We start from the raw sequence: 23,572 nt of genomic DNA on the forward strand, positions 1-23,572 counted from the left end.
TCTTCAGGCAATCCCAATGCTGGCTCTTCATAGGAAGAGAAGAGAGGAAAGCAAGGACTAGAGCAGACGTGGGCAAACTATGGCCCGCAGGACTGTCCTTGCCCGGTCCCTGAGCTCCCGGCCAGGGAGACTAGTCCCTGGCCCCTCCCCCGCTGTCCCCCCACTTCTGCAGCCATGCTCTGGCCCGCCATTCCCGCTGGGAGGGTGCAGCTGGCTCTAGCCGGGTGTCGCAGCTGCGAGCTCCTGCTGCTGGTAAGGGGGTGGGGAGCGGGAAGGTTGGGTAAGGGAGCGGGGGGCTCTGGGGGGCAGTCAGGGAGGAGGGGATGGTTGGATGGGGTGGAGGTTCTGGCGGGGCAGTCAGGGGATGGGGAATAGGGAAGGTTGGGAGTGGGAGTCCCGGGGGGCCTGTCAGGGGGCAGGGATGTGGATGGGGTCAGGAGGGCAGTCAGGGGACGGGGGGGGGGGGGGGTTGGATAAGGGGGTGGGATCCCGGGGGGCAGTTAGGGGCCGGGGGGGAGTGGTTAGGGATGAGGAGGGCGGTTGGATAGGGGGTGGGAGTCCCGGGGGGCTGTCAGGTGGCAGGCATATGGATAGGGGTCGAGGCAGTCAGGGGATAGGGAGCGGGGGGGGGGGTAGATGGATTGGGGGTTCTGAGGAGGGCAGTTAGGGAGCGGGAAGTGGGAGGGGGCAGATAGGGGACAGGGGACAGGCTGTTTGGGGAGGCACAGCCTTCCCTATCCGGCCCTCCATACAGTTGCACAACCCTGATGTGGCCCTCAGGCCAAAAAGTTTGCTCACCCCTGGACTAGAGGTTAAAATACAGGCCTGGGACTGAGGAGATCTGCATTCAATCCCCAGCTCTACTGGCTCTTACCGTGGGCAAATCACAGCCTTTGTTCCTGTTTCACTATCTGTGAAATTGAAACATTCCTTTCCTACCCCACTGGGGAGCCAATAGGTTTAATTTGTTAATCTTTTCTTTATGAAGGACTTGGAGAGCCTCAGATGGGGAAGAAGGATAGAGAAACCCAATGGATATCACGTTAACAAAACCATGCTCAATGGATTGCATTCTCGGCTATTGCACTTGGATCTTTACACAGATTTCCAGACATTCCCCTGCCCCCAAGAAATTTCAACGTACCTCAGGTGCCCCAAGCTATAATATCGCGACTCTCCGTCTGTCGACCGCACCACCTTGACCGTGAACATGGGCTGCAGTTGCCTCAGCTCCAGCAGCACAATGGCTAGATAGTGAATGAAGAGGAGAGCATCTACGAGAGACACCGCATACTGCACTATCCCCTGGTAATTGGTGTCCTTGGAGTCCAAGATGCGGACGCCATAGAAGAGCCAGTAGGAAAAAACAAACAGGAATATAAGGACCAACAGGAGGGCCCGGAACACGAACACTCTTGGTATATCCGCCTTCGGCTGACGGAAGAACAGAGCCCAGGTCCCAATCAGAAGAATCAGGAGTTTAAAAGCCACAGAGATGAACAGTCCCTCGCAGACGGTGCCACATGGCTCCAGTTCATCCCGCCACAGGATCTGGGGTAAGAGAATGAAGGCAATGGGGGTAAGGAAGACGAGGAGTCCAAGGACAGCAGCCACTGTTAAACCAAGGTAGCGTTTGCAATCCAAGCCAACACTGTCCTCCAGATCCTTACTGATCCTGGCAATGTCCTCCTGGGAGATGCTGTGCTCCGAGGTGCCTGTGATAGCTGTTGTGGTCTCACCCCAATTGTCATCCTGAAAGGGAAAGAGAATAAGGAAACATCAGTTTATCTCAATTCCTGACATTCTGCGTTTAGCAACCAAAGAGCCACATGATCGCCAAAGAAGACTTGACTCTGCCACAACACAACTGAACAGCAGGTTTAGAATCCCCAAAATGTATTCAACAATAATGTGGGAGGGTGGGAAGCAGGGGTAAATGGTCTAACCAAATTTGGAATTTTTTCCTGCATCTACAGCCCCAGGAGAGGTAACTCAACATAAGAATGGCCGTACTGGTCAGACCACTGGTCCATCTAGCCCAGTAGCCTGTCTTCCAACAGTGGCCAATACCAGGTGCTTCAGAGGAAATGAGCAGAACAGGCAAACATCAAATGATCCATCCCCTGTGCCCATTCCCAGTTTCTGGCTAACAGAGGCTATGGACACTCAGAACATGGTTTTCTATCCCTGTCCATCCAGGCTAATAGCTGAACCTAACTTCCATGAATTTATCTAGTTCTTTTTTGAACGCCTGTTATAATCTTGTCCTTCACAATAACTTTACATGCTGATTATTGTGCATGGGTCTTTCCTTTCAGTTCCCTGAAAGAAAATCAAATACCCTGCCAATCTGTAGGGACAACAAAGATTACATGTTACGGTGTGAGCATGAGTAGAAGGGGATTCATGAAGGGAGAGAGACTGGGAGCATTTGCTCCTGCTACTTAGAAATCTGGAGAGCCAGCTCGGATAAAGAAACCCAGAAGTTAAAAATAGAGGAGCCCACCTCCTGCAGATACAGAACATTCTGTAAATGCAGGAACTAGCGCTCTTCCAGTCCGCAAGTACTTATAAGTGCACTACAGAATCTACCTGCAAGAGAAATACGGTTTCAATGGTCAGCAACGAGTCAAGTGCAATTATGGTTATAGTGAAACCTCATCCATAGTAAAGTTGTGACATAAATGGTTTCACTTTCAAAGGGTTCCACTGCATATTTTCTCAGTTTCCCTCACTAGTGGAGGAAACATTACACACACCCTCTGCTAGGGTTACCATATTTCCACAAGCAAATAAGAGGACACGGGGGGGGCGGGGGGGGAGGAGCCCCGCTCTAGCCCTGCCCCGCCCCCGTCCACTCCCTCCCACTTCCCACCCCCTGATTGCCCCCCTCAGAGCCCCCAACCCCCCGCCCCGCTCCTTGTCCCCTGACTGCCCCATCCTGGGACCCCTGCCACTAACTGCCCCCTAGGATCCCACCCCCTATCTAAGCCGCCCTGCTTCTTGTCCCCTGACTGCCCCCTCCTTAGAACCCCTCACCACCCCCCTACGACCCTACCTGTCCCCTGACTGCCCCGACCCTTATCCACACCCCCACCCCATATTGACCCCCCCGCCCCCAGACAGACCCCTGGGACTCCCATGCCCTATCCAACTGCTCCCCATCCCCTGACAGGACCCCCAGAACTCCCGACCCATCCAACCCCCTCTGCTCCCTGCCTGCCTCAACCCCTCTCCACACCCCTGCCCCCGACAGCCCCCCCGAACCCCAGACCCATCTAACCCCCCCTGCTCCCTGTCCCTGACTGTCCCAATCCCTCTCCACACCTCTGCCCCCCTGACACTCCCGACCCGTCCAACCCCCCCCTCCCTGTCCCGTGACCAGGGCCAGCTTTAAAGAGCTCAGAAATCGGGCTGCGCTCGGGCCGGAACCGGCGCTGCTGGGGGCCGGAACCGGGGCCAGCGCTGCTGGGGGCCGGAACCGGGGCCGCAGCCCTGGGGCCCGGGCCGGAGCCGCTGGGGCTGCCAGGCGCTGCTCGGGCTGCCAGGCGCTGCTTGGCCCGGGCCGGAGGGAGCCGCTCGGCCCGGGCCGCGCCTTCCCGGAGCTCTCCTCCTCGCGCCCCCCCGCCCCAGCTTACCTGTTTCTGCCTCCCACCTGCCCCTGCTTCTTTTCAGACTTCCCGCGAAGATCTGATTCGCGGGAACAGGGGAGGGGGAGTAGCAGGTGGGCGGAGTGTTCAGGGGACAGGAGGAGGGGGAAGACAGCTGCAGGGCCGGACAGCGTGGTAAGGCTGCAGGGGATGGGGGGAGCTGGGAAGGGGCTTTGGCTGCCCAGCGGGGCTTGGCCGCCGCTTTTCTGTCTATAAATAGCCGACCGGGGGGAAATCCCGGATATTTTTAGATTTTTAAAAATCCCCCCCGGACAGCTATTTATAGACCGAAAAGACGGACATGTCCGGGGAAATCTGGACATATGGTAGCCCTACCCTCTGCTGAACTGTTTTAGCCAATGTTTGTCAAGCTAACAACCAACTCTCCAGCAGTTGGAGATAGATATTTATAGGTGCTGGACCATGTGAATTTGTGGGTCTCTACAACACCTGTTTGCTCCTATATTAAAGTACTGGATGTGTCCAAAAGCTGTTCAACCTGAAGCCAGCATATTTGAAAAGTTGGAACAATTGCCAAAGAGTCAAATTTCAGTCTACATTAAAGTTTTCTGAAAGTCAGCAATAAAAGGATTCCAACTTCAGAGAACTTCTGCCACAGAGATCCTGCACACTGTTCTTCCTACTCCATGATGCATCTGCTTGGACACCCCTACACAAGGCAATGATAAAGAGTTAATCTGACATGTATGGATCTGACTTGGAACTGCTGTTCAGGGAGTGACTCAGACTTCTGAAGACTTGACAAATTTACACCAGTGCATTCCAAACTGCATTAAAGCTTCTAGACAGTAGATAGATTCCTTCATTCCACATAGTGGCACCTTAAGCCTTTGTAGTCACCAAATCAGTCATTAGCACCCAACATGTTTTCTGGAAGAGAAAAAGATATCCCAGTGCAAGTGTGTCAGTGACTGACAGGAGTAAACCTTTTTGGCTTCTGCACGGAAATATGCTGACAGAAGTGTTTTAACAGAAACAGGCTTAACTTAATTGACAGAGGTAGTGATGTTGTGTTGTTCTCGTTCTGTGGTTTCAGGGCCTCCATCTAATCAGGGCCATCAGCCCAGTATCTAATAAAATCATTACAATCACTTCTCAAAAGAGTTATAAAAAAGATTAAGTCTAAAAGTATCCTTGTGACAGGAGCAGACTGAGGCAGCATAATTATTTAGAATAGCTCCAAGAATTTCACTTCTGGTGCAATTTGGGACATTAATATCTCAGGCCTAAAGCACTGAGGTTTTAAAAAGAGACACCAACCACAGCCAGCATCTTGACATGGTCTCAGCAACGTTAACACTTTTTGTAGAAACAGGCCCTGGAAAGGCCTAAGGAGTTATCCAGTGGAGTGCAGTACTAGAGTACACTGCCTTTTGCTAGCACCTTCCATATGATCATCTAAGCATTTTCGACACAAACTCTTACCCTCTCACTCACTCGATGAGGTGGACCAATATAATTACCCCCATTTTACAAATGGAGAAACAGTGACAGAGAGGGGAAGTGACTTGCCAAGATCACAGCAAGTCGGGGCCAAAACCTAAAACAGAACACACAAGTCCTGGTTCCCAGCCTCACTGTTCTAACAGTTCTTCCCATTTAAAATGGCATTATCAAGAGTTCATGCAGTCAAGTGGAGCTACTGAGCTGATGTTCGTCCATCGTTATCAATGAAGACCTCAACAACTCATTTTTTCGATGACCGGGCTCTGTGCATCCAAAGATGACTGATCAGTCTGATTCGGGCGTGGAACGTCCTGTTACACGTCAGGCAGACATGTAATGGCACTGTCGATGATGTACGAGCAGCTCTGGATTTGCGCAGCTCACGCTTTTTTTCAGCCTCAGCAATACGCCTCGCCTCAGAGGTATTACTGCCTGTGTGAATGAGGCTGTGACATGCTGGATGGTTCAGTGCAAAGGTTTCCCATGTGGCGGTGTTGATCTCGAAGGACTTCAAAGAGGTCTTCAGCGTGTCTTTGAACCGCTTCTTTTGTCCTCCATGGGAGCGCTTTCCCTGAGTGAGTTCTCCGTAGAAGAGCTGTTTAGGAATGCGTTCATCTGACATTCTCACAACATGTCCGGCCCATCTGGTCTGGGCTCTCATCAGCAATGCGTGAATTGACGGCAGACTGGCTCTAGTAAGGACATCAGTATCGGGCACTTTGTCCTGCCATCTGATTTTTAGAAGCTTTCACAGACAGGAAATGTGGAAGTGATTGAGCCTTCGTGCATGACTCCGATAGACAGTCCACATCTCGCAGGCGTACAGCAGAGTTGGAAGCACCACTGCTCGGTAGACCTTCAGCTTCGTTGGTAGGCTGATCCCTCGACGTTCCCACTGAGCTAAATTTGTGCTGAAAAGCTGCCGGAGCATAATGTCTTTGAGTTGCTAAGAGACAATCCTTCTCATATTTTTTTTGTATTTTTCTTCGCTTTTTAGTTTACATTACTAGAGAGATTTGCATGAAGATAAAGACCTGTTTCTTAAGAACTCATCAGCATATTTTGCCCCACCTGACACAATAAACTCACCCATTCACAACTGTTTAACTGGCAGTTTGTGAAAGCTATTGTCCAAAAAACAAAGAAGGTTTATTTATGTACCTCCATTTGGCACCCTCTGCAGTGGCATCTGGGTGCTCTAACAACTATTAACGCATACATTGCTGGCGGGGAAGAGGCAGCAGACTGAGGTCTGGTCTACATTGGAGGCTTACATTGGTGTAACTACGGCGCTCATGGGGTGTGAAAAATCCACACTCCCTGAGCAAAGTAGTTATACCATCCTAACACCCACCCCCAACCCTCCAATGTAGACCGTGCTACATCAGCGGGAAAGCTTGGTATAGGAGCATCTTCATTAAAGTGCTACAGTGGTGCAGTTGCACTGATGCAGCCTTTTATATGTAGACAGGCCCTGATTCCCTGAGAGAGTTCTTGGTTTTGCGTAAGACATCAGTACTAACCTAAAAAGTACATGCAGAAAAAGAGTGAAACATAGGATGCACTGAAACGCTATTTGGAAACTATTCCAAGTTTGTCTTGAAGTGTCACTGCTCTTTAAGGCTACTATTCACACAGTATGACTGCTTCAACCCGTGGAGCTCCCGGTATAGAAGGGCCGCTGTTCTGATCCAGATATAATATAGAAACAGTAGCTTTCCATTCTTTGCCTGACCTAGTGTCCATATACCTACTGCATGGACTCAATTTTTTGCTGTCATTCCTTTTTCTTATGTTTGTTGTAGATTGTCTCTTGCTTTCCTCTCTCCACTCAGCATCTTGGTCGCCTGTTCTGTTACCTTTAGAAAGAGGTTTTTTTTTTAAAAGGTCTAGATTTTTTTTTTTAAATGGCATGTCGCTAAAGCAAAAAGTGAGGGGGGCTGGGTTGGGTAACTATCCTTGATCAGATGGTAAAAACAGCTGGCTTGGTACGTTTGGCATGACACAAAGCATTGGTGATTCAGTAGTAAGCGCTCTTCGAAATCAATAGTGAACTAAAGCCCTCAGTGTGTTCAGACAGGGCATTGTACTACTGAAAGTGATGCTTTCAGAAGAGACAAAACAAAAGTCCTGACCACTTGTAAGCTCAAAGGTCCCATGCCTTTTAATACAAGAGTGGAGGTATAAATGGATCATTGCATTCTGCCTCCCTAAAAGCCTGTGACCATTTCAATTCTTCATATTTTATCTTTAATCATGTGTTACTCTTTGTTAAATTGCTACCACATCCCACCACAGAAGTGGCTACATTTTGGTGGTAGGTGAAGTGATGCAGTCCCTATAGGTAGAGAGTTTTGCAAAGCAGTTTAAGGCCTGAAAAAAACCCAAAACAGCATTAACTATGATCCAAAGGGACCCGAGAGCCATTCCTGCCTGCTACCAAGAGTCCAACGAACACATTTCCATCAGCGTGCAGGCAGGCAAAGACAGTCACCAAAGCAGAATGCTGTCCCACAGCCCGCGCTTTGCCCATCCACGTCTCCATTTGCTTCCCATTCCTTACCTGACCCTCTTCTGTCCGAGAGGCATCATTCCCCAGCAGCGGTTCCGCGGGAGGCGTCTGGATGGTGACCGATTTCTCTGACCTACTGCCATCTTTACTCCGTGGCGATTTGTGCCTGTCCCGACTCCTTTCCCATAAATAAAGGCAAGGGGAGAAGAAGATTACAGGACCCATTCACCAGAAGGCATCACAGACTCAGCCCTCCCAGTGAGATCTATCCATTTTCATTAACCTCCTGTAAATCAAGAGGTGCCCTAGCCTCTTGCCAGTTACCTTTGCGATACAACCTTCCACAACATAAACTCCACCTGCTATGCCTCCAAGGAGGTTGGGAGCCAACATAGATCCCATGTCTGCAGATGGTTTCTGGCAATAGGATTGTAGAGGACTCACTCCACCGAGGAGCCTGCACCTGCCCGTACAACATGACCCTCTTTCCAAACTTTAAAGGATAGCCTGATTCCAGGTGCCATCTCACATGCCAGTCCCCAGGGCATGGCACATTAGTTCAGTGCTCACAGAGAGCTCAGAGCTGTATAGGACAGTCCCTGGCCTAGAAGACTTAAATTAGAAACTTTGTACCTATTTCTTCCCTTCTCAATCCCTGGTCACAAACACCTCCTACCCCAGCAACATCAGAAGAGGCCTGGAGAAGGGGACACTCTCCCACATGTATCCTCAGTGTAACTGAGGGAGTACTCCCTCTCCCCAAAGGATTTCAGAGGGAGATGGGGGGTTGGGGAGTCAGTAATCAAGCTGTCTCAAGGGGGCTGAGGTAGTACTCAAAGGAGCACTGACAGCAATATTTAGACTAAGATCTTCAGGACAGGGAATGTCTGGGTCCATACAGCACCTATCACAGTGGGGCCCTGATCTCAGATGAAAGCCACAGGCAAACGTTGCCTATTTTTAGCTGTTTTTCTAAACACCTGAATTACCCACAAAAGGTATTAACATGGCAGCTGAGGTGAAGAGAAACTTTGCCCCTAGCTGAGGAAGACAAACAGGAGTGGAAAAAAAGGAGGAGGAATAGCAAGCATTTGTTTAAAAAGTTGGTCAGTCCTCCATCTGGGGACCCTATCCAGCCCTCTCAGTTAATGTCTGAACTAACCAATCTTGTTCCATCTCCACCTTCTGTGGCCCTATTTCTAGTGTCCTGAGAGAGAGAAAAAGTCATCCCACACTTTGCCTCCTTTAGAGCCACAGTGTTTTGGTCTGCGAGGGGCTTCAGCATGATCTAAGGAAGAGGTCATGACACTGTGACACTGCCCAGCCTAAGGACTAATTTGTTAATAACGGTTTCCATACCCTTGTCTGTGGGCTTTTTTGGAGTGACCTGAGTAGTGGGAATATCCCGAGTATGTCGATTCGGTATCCATGGCAGCAGACGCTTGCCCCCCGCTGGGAGGGGCACTGATTGCCTTCCTTAGAGGGTGAGCAGCTGTTGCTACTGAGGTGGGGTCCTCAGAGAAAGTACTTTCCTGGATACTCTCAGCGTCCCAATCATGAGTAGCTCCAAAACATCAGGCAGCCAATGACTTTCCACCTAAAGAAACTCTAAGGAGGGAAGAGCAGGTGCCTTAATCTTCAATACCAACCTAGGAAAAAAGAAACAGATGGGCATACAATACCGATACTCTACTAAGCAAAGCAGCCACATGTTTACCCTGGTAGCCCTTGTCCTCCTTCCCCTGTAGCATCTATCAACATTTGTCACACCTGGTCTAAGCATGTAAGCTCTTGGGGACAGATACCACAGCTTTTTTGTTCAGTCCATATATTTGTGGAGTAATAAATTATAAAATAAGCAGCTCCTGCTATACACAACGCAGCCCCATTTATCTCAAAGTCTCCAGAGGACAGCAGAATCTTTGGATAAACAGAGGGGTCTGGTGAGGGAAAGGCAACACAGCCCATGCCGTAGATTTCTGTAACTCACTACTGGAAAATGCATAAAGATGCATTGGGTTTGCGTCTCCACCACCATCTTGCCCTGTCTGTCATTTACACCTGTGCAAAGTAGATATAAAAATGTTACCAAGTCAGAATGAAAACATTTTACACTCACATTGCACAGGTATATGTCAGCGCATAAGGGGCAAGGCAAAAGAGAATCAGACCCACCGTGCCTGAACCTGTATTGTTTTCATAACTACAAGGTGTGTCCATTTTATTAGCATTACTAACTATAAAATACCATAGATTACAAGGTCCCCTCTCACTTACCATCTACATGCTACTTGGGCTCAGAAGGGCAGCTTTTTAAAAGTCATAGGAGTCAGGGTAGAGATTATTAGATCACATTTACTTTACACACACCCTGGATTTGTGCAGCATTTGTTTCCTGGAGTATATTTTGTAGGGCATTCTGGTGTGTGACATCTTTGTAATGAGGAGGAAAGGGAACATGTTTTGGAAAGAACAAGATATTGGAATAACAATCAAACATTTCCAGTAGCGAAGGACTGGTGGACACTAATCCATTTCATTTTGGGGAACCCAAATTCACACTTTGGATTAGGTTACAAGTTAAATTGAATAGCGGATAGAGGAGCGATTTGCCAGTTTTCACGATGCACACAAACAGGGTTGTCACTACACAGATCCCCAGACTCTAGAACAGTAGGTGGCTGAACTGCAGCTCAAGACAGTGGGCCCTTGGCAGAGCTTGGTGCTTGGCATGAGGAAGGAGGGAGCAATCTTATACATTTCCTGCCCAGGCTATTCCTGCCTCTCATCAGTGTCGTGGCCTTTACTTTCATTGGTGTTACATTTATTTACAAGTTCTAAAACAAGAGAGAGTTTGCTTTCATTAAATCCTCCAATTATTTTCTGCTCACAGCAATTTTCAAACCTCTTGCAAGAAATACTCAACCTCCTTCAAAAAGAGCAAGAGTTGGCTTTTTAACTCATCTGGGCTAATCTTTTTAACACCTCATGTGCTAATTAATGATGTAAGTGTATAGCACACTCATTACACTGTATAAAGTGTACAGAACAAAGAACAAAATGCCTGCCCCATGGAGTTCACAGTCTGATGGAACAAATGGGGACAATATTACAAAATGTTACATAGATGGTGGGAGCTGCAAGGCCTTGTCAAATAGGTGGGCGCTTGCAGGAGTTATTTGAATGGAGAGGGCATTGGCTGTGTGCATGTTAATCGGGAGACTGTTGCAGCTATAAGGCAGGAAGGTCTCCTAATGAAAGGAGGCATGAAGCTGGGTGGGATGCAGGAGGGTAGAGACCCAGGCAAAAGCAGAACCATGCAGAGATCTGAAAGCAAGTAGGAGAGGCTTGAAGTGTAGCCAGGAGATCAGAAGCTAGTGCAGATGTGTGTGCAAGGATGGCCGTGAGAAGAAAGCACCCTTAGCAGAACACGATCAATAGAAACCACCTAGAGCCATAATCTGCAATTCCCGTAAATCAGCAAGACTTGCATGCAATAGAGGAGGAACATCCTGAATTAGACAGAAGTTGCAAGTAAGAAGCATGGGCTCAAAGTCATGATTTCCAATCACAAATTGTTTGTGGCCTTACTCAAATCTATTCTTTGAGGACAGCTATCCTCTCCACTAACACATGTACCCCTACGATGGGAACAGCAAAGTGGGGAAGAGAAGAGGGCTGTGTGTATACCCAAGGAGAGGTAACCACCCCTAGTATAGAAATTACACTAGCTTCTACTATAGAGACTAACACTCTTACCTCTCAGAGGTTCTCCATGCACTTTGCAAACATGCATTACTTAAGTCTCACAGCCTCCCTGGATGGTTGGTATTATCCCCATTTTACAGATGAAGAAACTTAGGTATAGAGAGCAAGTGGCTTGCCCAAAGATCACACAGCAACTCAGTGGCAGAGCCAAGAATAGGAGTATAATTCCCCACCCCCTCCTCTAACTACAACCCTAAGGGAGTAACCAGTGCTAGGACATAGAAATTCCTTGTGTGTTAGCAGTGGAGCTTTTTATTGAAGGGATGGCGGCAGAGAGACAACACATGGCATACTGCTTTACAGGCACGAGCATCTTTGTTGAGAGTCAGCATAGCATTTCAGCAGACCGATACTACAGAGAAAGTATCCAGGCTTTCCCCGCATGAATCAAGAGCAGGCAGTTCCCATTCTGAGGTAGGAAGAGGTGACAAGGGATCAAGCGGAGAACATGCCCCCAGGGCAGGCAGGATCCTGGTGTGTGGGTGTGTGTAAACAAAAGCAATGGTTTTGATGCAGCTCCACAAAAAGTCAACGAGAGGCCCCCAAAAAGCCAACCCTCTTGGATCAATCACCACCAACAGCAATACCCTTAACACGAAAGTTCTGCAACACCTCACAGCCTTGGCCACAGGACACTGACGGTTAAACAGAGCGCTCTGCCAAGGCTGCAGCAGGACTGCTATGAATGGGCACTATATCTGTTTGAATTCAGTTGGAAAGAGACACCACTGGTTTTGCCTATCAGCCAGCTAAGGGCACCCAAACTTTGGGCAACCAAGGGCTGCACTGGCAACTTTCCAGAAGCCTGAAGACCATACCCAATTTGAGCAACACCACAGGCAACCTCCTTTGGAAGACTGCAGCAACCACAATCCTACAATGCTGCATTGACATGGAATGTACACACCCCACACCCAGGTCAGGCACGGAAGGGTGTGTGGTATGTAGCCCACCGTAGGAAATGGCTAAGCCCAGCTGGAAGAAACTCCCAAGAACCGCCAGTGGGGGTGAGAGAAAGGAAAAAAGAAGAGTCCTCAGGGAGGGCTCATTAGGTTGGGGAGCCACAAGAAGACAGTAGTCCTCGACTGGCAGGCCCAGAAAGTAATGGGAAGGCTCCTACAATTAACATTCTGCACAGAGCGGACATGAGTGCAGTGCCTAGCACAATGGGACCGAACCTGGTTGTGGCCTATAGATGCTATCACAATAAAAGTAACAATAAATCTCTTCATGGCCCTAGGACATGGGCAACTGTACTGTACAGAAGCCTTATCTATTCACAAGCTTGCACCAGTTTAAACCCCAATTTAAGTTAAAATGGTTCAACTTTGTTTAGACAAGGCCATCATCTTGTGTGACTACTCAGGGATGCCCTGATTTGGACACTTTGGACTGGCACTGAAGGAAGTCCTTTTGGGCACCAGTGTGTGGTGGGGCAGGGCTTGGGTAGGACTTGGACTGTGTTTGTCCTTTTCGCAGCCCATAAGGGAGTTGCTGCTGCTGAGCACACAGGAATACAGAGCCCTGCTATGCTCCCAAAGGGAAGGTGGCTATGCTGGCAAGAAGAGCACTAGCCCTTCACATCAAGATAAATCACTGCCTATCAGATAAGATAGTCTCCACAGAGTACAGCAGAAATCTCTGCAATTAAGGTTGCTAAGTAACTTATTGTAACTCCCTAGTTTCAAATGCTCATAAACCTCTCATAAAATTTTCTTCTTTGGAATGGCCATTTTCCTTGCTTAGGGCCCAAGCCTGCTGCCAGTGAAGTCAGTCTGGTCATTGATTTCAAGAGAGCAAGGCCCCGGCTCAAGGCAATTACAAAAAAAGAGGTTGAGTTGAGTTGGTTGCATTCAGCCCTTTAATTTACAAATGTGAACAAAAACACCCAGCCTTCTGGGCTACCCCATCAGTTTCCTCACAGTTTCAAGGTTTGCTTATGCAGTGCTTGGGAAGATAACTCTAGATCAGCTCAGTCTTAAAGTTTCAAATTTAGTAAGGAATTAATCATTATGCAGGTTTAGAACTTCTACTGAATTAGAATTTGGCAGTTAGTTTGTGAAGTTACGTGCATTTGAAAATGCCATTTGGAGCATAAGCAGCAGAAAGCATCCACAAGTACACACATGTTCAGTTAAGTGTGCAGTTGGCCTCGATATTTAAATGGCACCAACTGTCTATTGGCCAATGGAGGCCCGTAAGCTGGCAAACAAGGGAAATTTCTCCCAATTTAATTTAGTAAAGACTTGGAAATTAAATACAAAAACCTAAAAGCTGTGTTAAGGCAATGTTAGGATTGCACAGTCAAAGACCGAGAGTCAGGAAATTTACAAGTTAAAAGTTCCTGCAGCAGCATTAACTTGGCTGCACAATATTTCTGTGGTATTTTCCTAAAGTGTAAAAGTCATTGTAGTTTAATATATTAAATTACACACCTAAGAACAAATAGAAAGAGCCACGTATGAGCAACGTCACCAAATTCATGTTGCAAGAACATTAACTTCAGCATTTCCTGACTCAAGCCCCAATCCAGAAATCAGATCCACGAGGGCAGAATGATCTGTCTACATGAATCCAATTGTAGGACTGGGGACTTTCATTTTAAATGCACAACCTACATTACATACTTTTTTTGCACTTGAGTTTGTGGCACGTTTCAGTTTTCACTCTGGCAGTTAACTTATATATTTAAAATAAAAAAGCAAGGTCTTCACATTATATGGCATGGATATTTCTACAGGAGGATTGTTTTAATTTGTTTTAAATAGATAATACAAACATATGGGTGAATCATTTGAACGTGTATTACAGGTCCAAAAACGCAGCAGGGCTGTTTGCTTTGTAATAAACAGAAGTGTTTATCAAGCAAAAAATTTGAGTTACAGCCCACACCATGTGCAGCCGCTAGTCTGCGTCCTGAAACCCTCCTACTGGGCTTTCTTTAGGGCCCCCACAAGCTACTCAGCAGCAGCAGAGCTTCATTGTGACTCCTTCTCCAGCCCCAAGGCTACAGCAGCCTTCCCCAAATTTCTGGAAGCCAAGTCTGTACCTCTTAGTTTGTATACCTTCTATACCCCCCCATGAACCTAATCTTTTGTGGGACCCATGGGAGGGGCACAACCGACACATTAGAAAACATTGGTCTTCATTATATGATATATGCTTTCATGAGCAGTGACATAGTGAACAACGTTGACATTTAAAGTGTCTTGGCCTGAGTTAGCATTTGTTGAAATGAACAGGGCAGCTCAACCTTGGAGCCATTGTTGCAGGCCCTCGGCAAACTCAGGCATACTAATCTGCATTGGTTATACTAAGGTCACATTTTCAAGGTTCTCTCTGAAACCATAACAGCTAGACTTTTGTGGGTTCTTCTAAACGAAAGTGGAGACTCTGGAGAACAACAGAGGTCTGTTTGTACCCCCCAGAGGGGCTAACCCTCCTTTCAGGACTCTCTGTGCCACTGGCATTTCAACTACAGGGGGGTGGAATGGCCAGTGGATCTACAGTCCCAAACCCAAATCCCGACTGGGCAAACCAGTTGGGCTTCACAACATGCATCTCTTGCAGGGGCTTCACATCCTTTGGAAAGAATTGCACTGGCTTTGCAACGCCCTCAATAACCATGGGGGAAAGGGCAGGATTTGCTCCAAAGAGAAGAGTGAACTCCCTGTATTTATCTCAATGGGACAGTAAACCTGAAGTGATGGTAAGCAATTTATTTCCAAAACATTATCACCGTGATGGTAACACCCTGCTGGATCTTTCCTTTTCTGCTGGGAGCACTAGATACCCATGGTACCAGCAGCACTAACATTTTAACCACTCTTTCATGCAAACACTGCTCTGATAAGGGTCAGATGTTATGGTGCTCAGATAGCCACTGGCAATCTGGAGCCCTAACTGCACTACCCTTCCCTCCAGTGTTGGAGTTGAAAGGACAGTAGCAAACATGGGAATTTAAAAGCAGTATCCTAACTGAGACACAGTCTGTATATCTGCTTAGCTTTCATGCTCCTGGCCGATAGCCATCAGCCGTTAGCTACCTCTCTGTGTGGCTGAACGTGGGCTGGAAATCCTTCCAGAATTTTGACTTGCAAGGAGTTTTTTTTTTTTAAATAGGAGGTTTTCTGTAACTCTATTCACCATTTATTTTTAAGATTAACAAGTTAAATTACTATAGAACCAATATTGGTCGGAGCTTTGCAGCCAATTATATATTCAAACCCCAAAAGGAGTAAAAAGCCAAGCCTGTTTAAAATCTAATTCTTAGGACGTTAAATACTCGGCAATTATGAGGCAAGAATTACTACCCCGAACAGCGGAATACAATTCTTCTCCCACTAATCAAAACTATTTCCCCAACGGATATTCTAACGCTATGTACAATTGTTAGTTCTGCCTCCCTAGACTAAGAAAACTGATCCCCTGTCACTTGCACCTTCAGGAAACATGTAGCTAAAGAGCCCAGCTTTTGATGCAGGAATGTTATTTTGAACCATTAAGTAACATTCTAAACAAGGAAATTAAGTCTTTTTTTTTTTTTTTTAAAGTGGCCATTCAAAGTTTGCAATTGTTATAACAAACTGGCAAAAGTAATAACTTGGTCTTCTGTGGGGACACGATCACCACCTATATTGCTAAAAACTAAAAGGAGTGTCCCCTGCAGGCCAAGGGCAGGCCTGTGCTTTTGGAGCAGAAGAATCTCACATCTCCATCACCGAAAGGTTGTAAATTGCCATGGTCTAAACTTAACAGACAGCCATGCAGACCTGTGTAGCCATGAATTGTCATATTAGTCCAACTGATCAAACTAACTTCTGTATAACTAGATCACATTATGCTTTACTAGCTTTTTTGTCTTATACACCTACCCACAGTTGCCCAAACAGACTTGGAATTTAAACAACTTGATTTACATCATCCAGGGAATTAGATATATTTGCAGAGTACTGAACTCAGTTTTAATTCACTTATTGGTTTACTAATCAATTACTAATTTGCTCCAAACACAGGGCTTTAAAAATTCACTTGCCATTGGTGAGTGGGAAGCTTTCCCTGGCAACCCTGCACAGGGCAGCGTTGCCTTCCCAGGTCTGCAGGCAAGCCTCAGTGTGCCTAAGCTGCTGCTCATAGCTCTGCCTGAAATTAGCAAGATTCCAGTTATGTGCACTGCTGTTATTCAGGGCTCTGTGGGCAGCAATGCCAAATGACAAGAATCTGGTCCAGTTCATGCTGCTGAATGGGAAAGCTCTGAGCAGCAAAGGCAGAAGACCTAGAAAACAGAGGCTCCGGCAACCCATGCAGCAGCCAGAAGGCTTAGTGTGGGCAGGAGAAGTGACAAAAAGCTCTTTCTCCCTTCCACCAGGAGCGTGGCGTGCCCAAATGGATCAGGCACCTCCTAGCCAGGAGCTGCAACTGAAGTACACGCTCGCTTGTAGCTGAGACTTACAGAAGCCCGGTTACTGCTTCTCCCTCCCTGGTTTAACAGAGGTAGCGAGATGCCTGCCAGCGTGAGCCGAGGGGCCACCCAGCCTTGAGCACAGATGCAGCCCAGCAGCTAAGAGCCATCCTCCATGCCGGGCAGCACCCGACGGGAGAGGGGCTCTGGGCAGCCAGTCCCCAGGCACAGAGCACGCCAGGCGCGAACCCCATCCCGGGTTAGTCCCCTGCTGGGGCCGAGGGCTGAACAGGCCCGGCAGGGTGGTGCGGGGGCTGCTGGAGGGGGGACGGGGAAGGGGTGGCACGGCCTCAACCCCCTGGGGCTGCCTGCCCCGCGGAGAAGGGCAGAGGGGCGCAAGCCGCAGCAGGACCCCAGCCCGCCGGGAGAGGGGATCTGGGGCCAGCCCGGGGAGGCAGGAGCAGCCCCGGGGGTGCTGGGCGCCAGCCGGGAGAGCCCCGGGAAAGCCCCAGCCCTGCGGCGGGCAGCGCTGCAGAGCAAGAGCCCGCGCCCCGCGGCGGGCGAGGGGAGCCCCGGGCAGGGCGAGCCGAGCCGGGCCGCGCCGCCCGCGCCCGCACCCGCACCCACCTCTCGCGGCCGCTCCATGCTGCTCCCGGTACCAGCCCAGCTGCTGCAGTTGCTAGCGCCGCCGCTTTCCGCTTCCTGTGCCCGGCGCCGCCCCGCCCCACCGCAGGGACCAGCCCTTGCCCGCCCCCCAGGACTAGCCGCCCGACAGTCCGCCTGCCGGGACCGCCCCCCGCCTGCCCCATAGCCCCTCCGGGACCCACCGCCTGCTGGGACCGCCCCCCGCCTGGTGGGATCACCCCTTGCTGCTGCCCAGTTCCCACTGGGTCCTGCCCCGGGAGTGCTGGAACAATTTGTATAGTGGGGGTGGTGAGAGCCATTGAATCCAACTGTAAACTCTGTATTTAATGGAAACCACTTGAAGCCAGGAGGTGCGACAGCACCCCTAGTTCAAGCACTCCTGACCTGCCGTACTGCAAGCTTCCCTCAGGACCCCCAGCATTCCTAACTATACCCCCCCACACCAAACTCTTACAGACACCCACACATAAGAGCAGCCTCTGCCCCTCACTCCCACTGCAACCCTCTTTAGGATCAGCTCTTCCAACACTGTAACCTCCCCCCTGAGCCGAGCCCAGCCCCTTGAACCCCCACAGTGCTGCATCCACCTCCAGGATTCTTGCAACCTTCACTCCTGCAGGACCAGCCATCTCCACCCGGGGCTCAATTAATCACTAGGTACACACGTGTCTACACTCTGGGGTCACTCGATATCACCATGTACTGGAACCCTCACTCTGCAGTACGAGGCAGTATGCTCCAACCCAAGAGGCTGCAGAGAGAACCCCGGACAGCGCCCACTGCTCTTCAAAGGAATCCAAGGAACCAGTAGATGACACCCAGAGGAACTCTGCCTGGGTGGGGGAAGAGCCAAAGGACCAAAAATAGGCCCTGCCGTTGCAGAGCATGACCCCTGCTTGCCCCATTAAGCTTCTGTTTAAAATCCTCCAGAGATGCTAGTGACTGGATACCCATCGTGGGCTAGTTGATATGGCACTAGACGGAGTCAGGAGGCTTGAGTAGGGTCCTTGGTTTTGCCACTGACATCCTGTGTGGCCTTAGGCAAGTCACTTCACCTCTCTGTGCCTCAGTTTCCTCCCCCCCACACACACCTTTTGTTTGTCTTGTCCTATTTAGACTGTAAAGTTTTCAGTGGCAGAGCAAGCTACAGAATCTAGATCTCCTGGCTCCCTGTCCTGTCCTTTAACTACTAGAAAATGTTCTGACCTTTAAAGGAAGCAGATATTTAAGATGTTTGTTCATGTTATATGTTAATACAGGATATTAGGTTATTGTAGTGTTAGTTGGGGGATGTTGGGTTATGTGTTTTTTTCCTGCACCCTCTTCCCCTCCCTTCCCTGAGCACTGTCACAATTGTATTTGCAATATCTGTGAATTTGATTAATGATATTTGATCTATATCATATGCTGGGTTATAATAGAACAAAAGCACAAAGCTGATTACAAATTAGATGAAACTTTCATTTCACTTGGATTGGGTAGCTTGTTATACCTACTTTGCAGTGGTGTATGCAGGGTATAACATGAATGGAGTATCAATTTATTAACTCCATTTTATATGATGTGTACACACATCTAAACTTGCCTGAGGGCAGCATATTGAATTGCATTCCAGACAGTTGCTCTGCCCTGGAATAACACTTTGCTGAAGGACCAAGACACAGCAATATTGAGTGAAGGACTCAAGTACTGGCACATTCCCATGGAACAATTATTTTTCTATGCCAGGGTTTGCTTGGGGCATGGGGCAAGCTTAACAAAGGGGTGAGGAGGTTGGAGCTTCCCAGTTTGAGCACATGGCACAGAGGAGAGACCCTGCTTAAGAGCAGGGTTCTGCTCTGTGTATGCCTGACCACCGACACTTGTAAGAAAGAAAGTTGTGCTGTTTAAAAAAACTGACATGGTTTAGAGGGGAAGTGAAGGCAGATATAACACATGGAAGAATGGAGAAGTTGATCGTAATTGATATAAATCATAAGTTAGGAATTATAGCAAATTGATAAGGGAAGCAAAGGGACACAAGGAGAAATCTATGGTTAGCAGAGTTAAGGATAATAATCAGGTTTTTTTAAATATACTAGGAACAAAAACAATCCTGAGAATGATATTGGTCCATTACTAGATGGAAATACACCTCTACCCCGATATAACGCTGTCCTCGGGAGCCAAAAAATCTTACCGCGTTATAGGTGAAACCGCGTTATATCGAACTTCCTTTGATCAGCTGGAGTGCGCAGCCCCCCACCCCCAGAGCACTGCTTTACTGCATTATATCCGAATTTGTGTTATTTCGGGTTGCGTTATATCAGGGTAGAGGTGTAGTAGAATTATTAATAGTAATGCAGAAAAGACAGAAGTGTTCAATAAATATTTGTTCTATATCTGGAGGAAAAAAGATGGTGATGATAACACTCTTTCCTGTCACTAGTATCTCTGGAGGATTTTAAACAGAAGCTACTAATAGTTAGACATTTTTAAATCAGCAAGTCCAGATAGCTTTCTTCCAAGAGTTTTAACAGAACTAGCTGAGGGGCTCACTGGACTGTTAATGTTGATTTTTAATAAGTTTTGGAGCACTGGAAGAAAGCTAATGTTGTACCAATATTTAAAACAGGATGACCTGGGCAATTATACGTCTGTCAGCCTGACACTGATTCTGGGCAAGATAATAGAGCAGGGGTCGGCAACCTACGTCATGTGTGCCAAACACGGCACGCAACCCGATTTTGAGTGGCACACTGCTGCCTGCCACAGTCCCGGCCCCCAGCCCCACTCAGCCTCCCCGCCCACCGCTCTCCCCTGTGGGGGCAGGAGGCAGAAGCTTGGTCCTGCGGCAGCCAAGCTTTCCCCCTCCCCCGCTTCTTCCCCCAGCGTGGTGCTTTCCTGCCCCGCCTCCTCTCCTTCCCTGCGCTGATCAGCTGATGGCCCTTGCGAGGGGGGGGAGGAGTGGCAGCATGCTCGCTGCTCTGTAGAGGAGGCAGAGAAGAGGTAGGGACGGGGCCTTGGGGAAGGGGGTGGGATAGGGCATATCCCTTCCAGCCCCCTGCCATGAGCTGCTCAGGGCAGGGGGCTGGGAGCACCCCCACACACCCAGCCTTCTGCCCCATGCCCCCCAGCCCTCTGCCCTGAGCCCTGAACCCCCCCACACACACCCAGCCTTCTGCCCTGCACCCCCCACACACAACCCCATCCCTCTGTCCTGACCCATGAACCCACACACACACACAGCCTTCTGCCCTGCACCCCCCACACACAACCCCAGCCCTCTGCCCTGACCCCTCAACCCCCCACACACACACCCAGCCCTCTGCCCTGACCCCTGAACCCCCCCCCCCCCAGGTCTGGGGTCCCGGCTGCTGGCCCCTTGCAAGCCGGCATCCCGGCCGCAGGCCCCGCTCAGCCCGCTGCCGGCCTAGGTGAACAGAACCCCAGGCTGGCAGCAGGCTGAGCAGACTGGCGGCATAAGATCAGCATTTTAATTTAATTTTAAAGGAAGCTTCTTAAACATTTTGAAAACCTTGTTTACTTTGCATACAACAATAGTTTAGTTATATAATATAGACTTATAGAGAGAGACCTTTTAAAAAACGTTAAAATGTATTACTGGCACACAAAACCTTAAATTAAAGTGTATAAATGAAGAAAGGTTGCCTACCCCTGTAATAGAGTGTCTGATTCAGGACTTATTTAATAAAGAATTAAAGGAGGGTAATGCAATTAATCCAAATCAACATGGGTTTATGGAAAATAGATCCTGTCAAACTAACTTGAATCATTTGATGAGATTACAAGTTTGGCTGATGAAGTTAATAGTGTTGATGTAATATACTTAGACTTCTGTAAAATATTTGTCTTGGTACCATAAGTTTTGATTAAAAAGTTAGAACAATATCAGATTAACATAGCACACATTAAATAGATTAAAAACTGGCTAACTGATAGGACTTAATATAATTATAAATGAAGAATCATCATAGGGTGGGTCTGTTTCCAGTGGGGTTCCCCAGGAATTGGTTCTTGTCCCTACGCTATTTAATATTTTTATTAATGACCTGGAAGAAAACATAAAACCATCACTGTTAAAATTTGCAGATGACACAGAAATTTAGGAGGTGGTAACAATGAAGAGGAGAGGTCACTGATTGGTCAATCTGGATTGCCTGGTAAACTGGGCACAAGCAAACAATATGTGTTTCTAATACTGCTAAATGTAAATGTACTTGTCTAGGAACCAAAAATGTAGGCCATACTCACAGGATGGGGCACTCCATCCTGGGAAGCAGTGAGTCTGAAAAAGATTTGTGGGTCATGGTGGATTATCAGCTGAACATGAGCCTTAGTGCAATGCTGTGGCCAAAAGAGCTAATGCAATCCTGGAATTCATAAACAGTGAAATCTTGAGTAGGAGTAGAGAGGTTATTATTCTATTATTCTCTGTATTTGGCACTGGTGTGATAGCTGCTGAAATACTGTGTCCAGTTCTAGTACCCACAATTTAAGAAGGATGTTGATAAATTGGAGAGGGTTCAGAGAAGAGCCACAAGAATTATTAAATGATTAGAAAACATCTTATAATGATAGACTCTATGACAGTCTGTACTCTTATGTTCATCCCTTTTATAGGACTATGATAAATTTCATACAAAGTATGCCTTGTGAGGTATCATTTAAAAACTCATAATTTGCTGATCATCATTGTCCTGGTAAAATGTATGTGGCAATATTGTATGTAAAGTTATAAGAGTCTACTGTATGATATTACAACAACATGTTCAAAGTTTGGGGAACAGGCACAAATCAGTTCCTCAGAGACAATAGAGAAGCCGCCATTGCCTCTGCCAGGTGTCAACACAATCAAAGGAACCATCACTTAGTTAAATGATTGTTCTTTGGCAAAAAGCTACATCTTGACAAAGAAACAGCTTGTGATTTCCATCCACTCAGACTTTGTTTCCTGAACCTCAGCTGGAGATAATTCTCAAAGAAGAGGAAAAATTATAAGAGGTGACAGCAGATACCCAAATCTCCCACAGCATAAACAATACCTGAATAACAAAGGAAGCAGCATTGGACTGGGGAGAAATCCTGACTGAAAGGTATTCAGCCAGTAAAACTACAGAAATATGTGGTGAGAGAGACTTTGCTTTGAATTCACTTAGCTTGTTCAGTTAGGCATTAGTTGCATTTTACTTTTATTTTCTTGTAACCAATTCTGTCTTTTATGGCTCATTACTTGTAATCACGTAAAAAATCTATCTTCTGTAGCAAATACATTTCTTTTATTTTTTATCTAAACCAGTGTGCTTAGATTGAAGTGTTCGGGGGAACTCCATTTGGGATAACAGGATTTGTGCGTATCATTTTCTATTAATAAATGAAAGACTTTATATGAGCTTGTGTTGTCCAGGAGAAAGCAGGGCAGTACAAGATGCACATTTTGGGGGGAAAGTCTGGGACTGGGAATTTGCTGAGTTGCTCTGCAGTGTAGTTCAGGAGTGGCTAGCTATAGCACTCATATAACTGGGAGTAACTTACATGCTGGAGGTTGTGTGAGAGCAGACCAGGAATGGTAACTCTCACAGTGAAGCAATGTAAAAGGCACCTCAGGCCGGAGAATTGAGGGGGAAAGTCCAGATTGTACCCTGGGTAATGTCACAGACTCAAAGGGCTCAATCTATTTAGCTTAACAACGAGAAAGTTAAGAGGTGACTGACTAGTCTGTGGCTACATAGGGAACAAATATTTAATAATAGGCTCTTTAATCTAGCAGGGAAAGGAAGCTGAAGCTAGACAAATTCAAACTGGAAATAAGGTGTACATTTTTGACAATGAGGGTAATTAATGGTTGGAACAATTTACCAAGGGTCCTGTTGGATTCTCTATCACTGACTACTTTTAAATCAAGATTGGATGTTTTTCTAAAAGATCTGCTCTAGGAATTATTTGGGGGACATTCTATGGCCTGTGTTATACAGGGGGTCAGACTAGATGATTGCAACGGTCCCTTCTGGCCTTGGAATCTCTCAAAGGACTTACAGGAGAGAGAGGACCGGGAGGACTCCGCCCAGCCTGAAATGCTGATGAGCCATGGCCTTACAGAAGGAGTGAGCTCAGACTAGGGTAGGGAAG

At 47.7% G+C, this 23,572-nt stretch overlaps 1 protein-coding gene across 2 annotated transcripts in view; it reads right to left on the reverse strand.

Annotated features, from left to right (window-relative positions):
- Positions 1–17,562, reverse strand: part of VANGL1 (VANGL planar cell polarity protein 1) — a 61,690-nt gene extending 44,128 nt beyond the window's left edge. Inside the window, exons 1-4 of one of the 2 annotated variants that reach the window (XM_005292672.5) lie at positions 17,426–17,562; positions 8,989–9,278; positions 7,681–7,807; positions 1,145–1,752 (exon numbers count right to left, since the gene is read on the reverse strand). In XM_005292672.5, the coding sequence (XP_005292729.2) occupies positions 1,145–1,752; positions 7,681–7,807; positions 8,989–9,059 (806 nt within the window). In that variant the 5' untranslated portion in view covers positions 9,060–9,278; positions 17,426–17,562. The remainder of the gene's footprint in view (positions 1–1,144; positions 1,753–7,680; positions 7,808–8,988; positions 9,279–17,425) is intronic. The other variant, XM_005292673.5, reaches the window with a different exon arrangement.
- Between the last annotated feature and the right edge of the window lie 6,010 nt (positions 17,563–23,572).

The sequence above is a fragment of the Chrysemys picta genome, chromosome 1 (genome assembly GCF_011386835.1).
Source record: "Chrysemys picta bellii isolate R12L10 chromosome 1, ASM1138683v2, whole genome shotgun sequence".
Lineage (NCBI taxonomy): Eukaryota > Metazoa > Chordata > Testudines > Emydidae > Chrysemys > Chrysemys picta.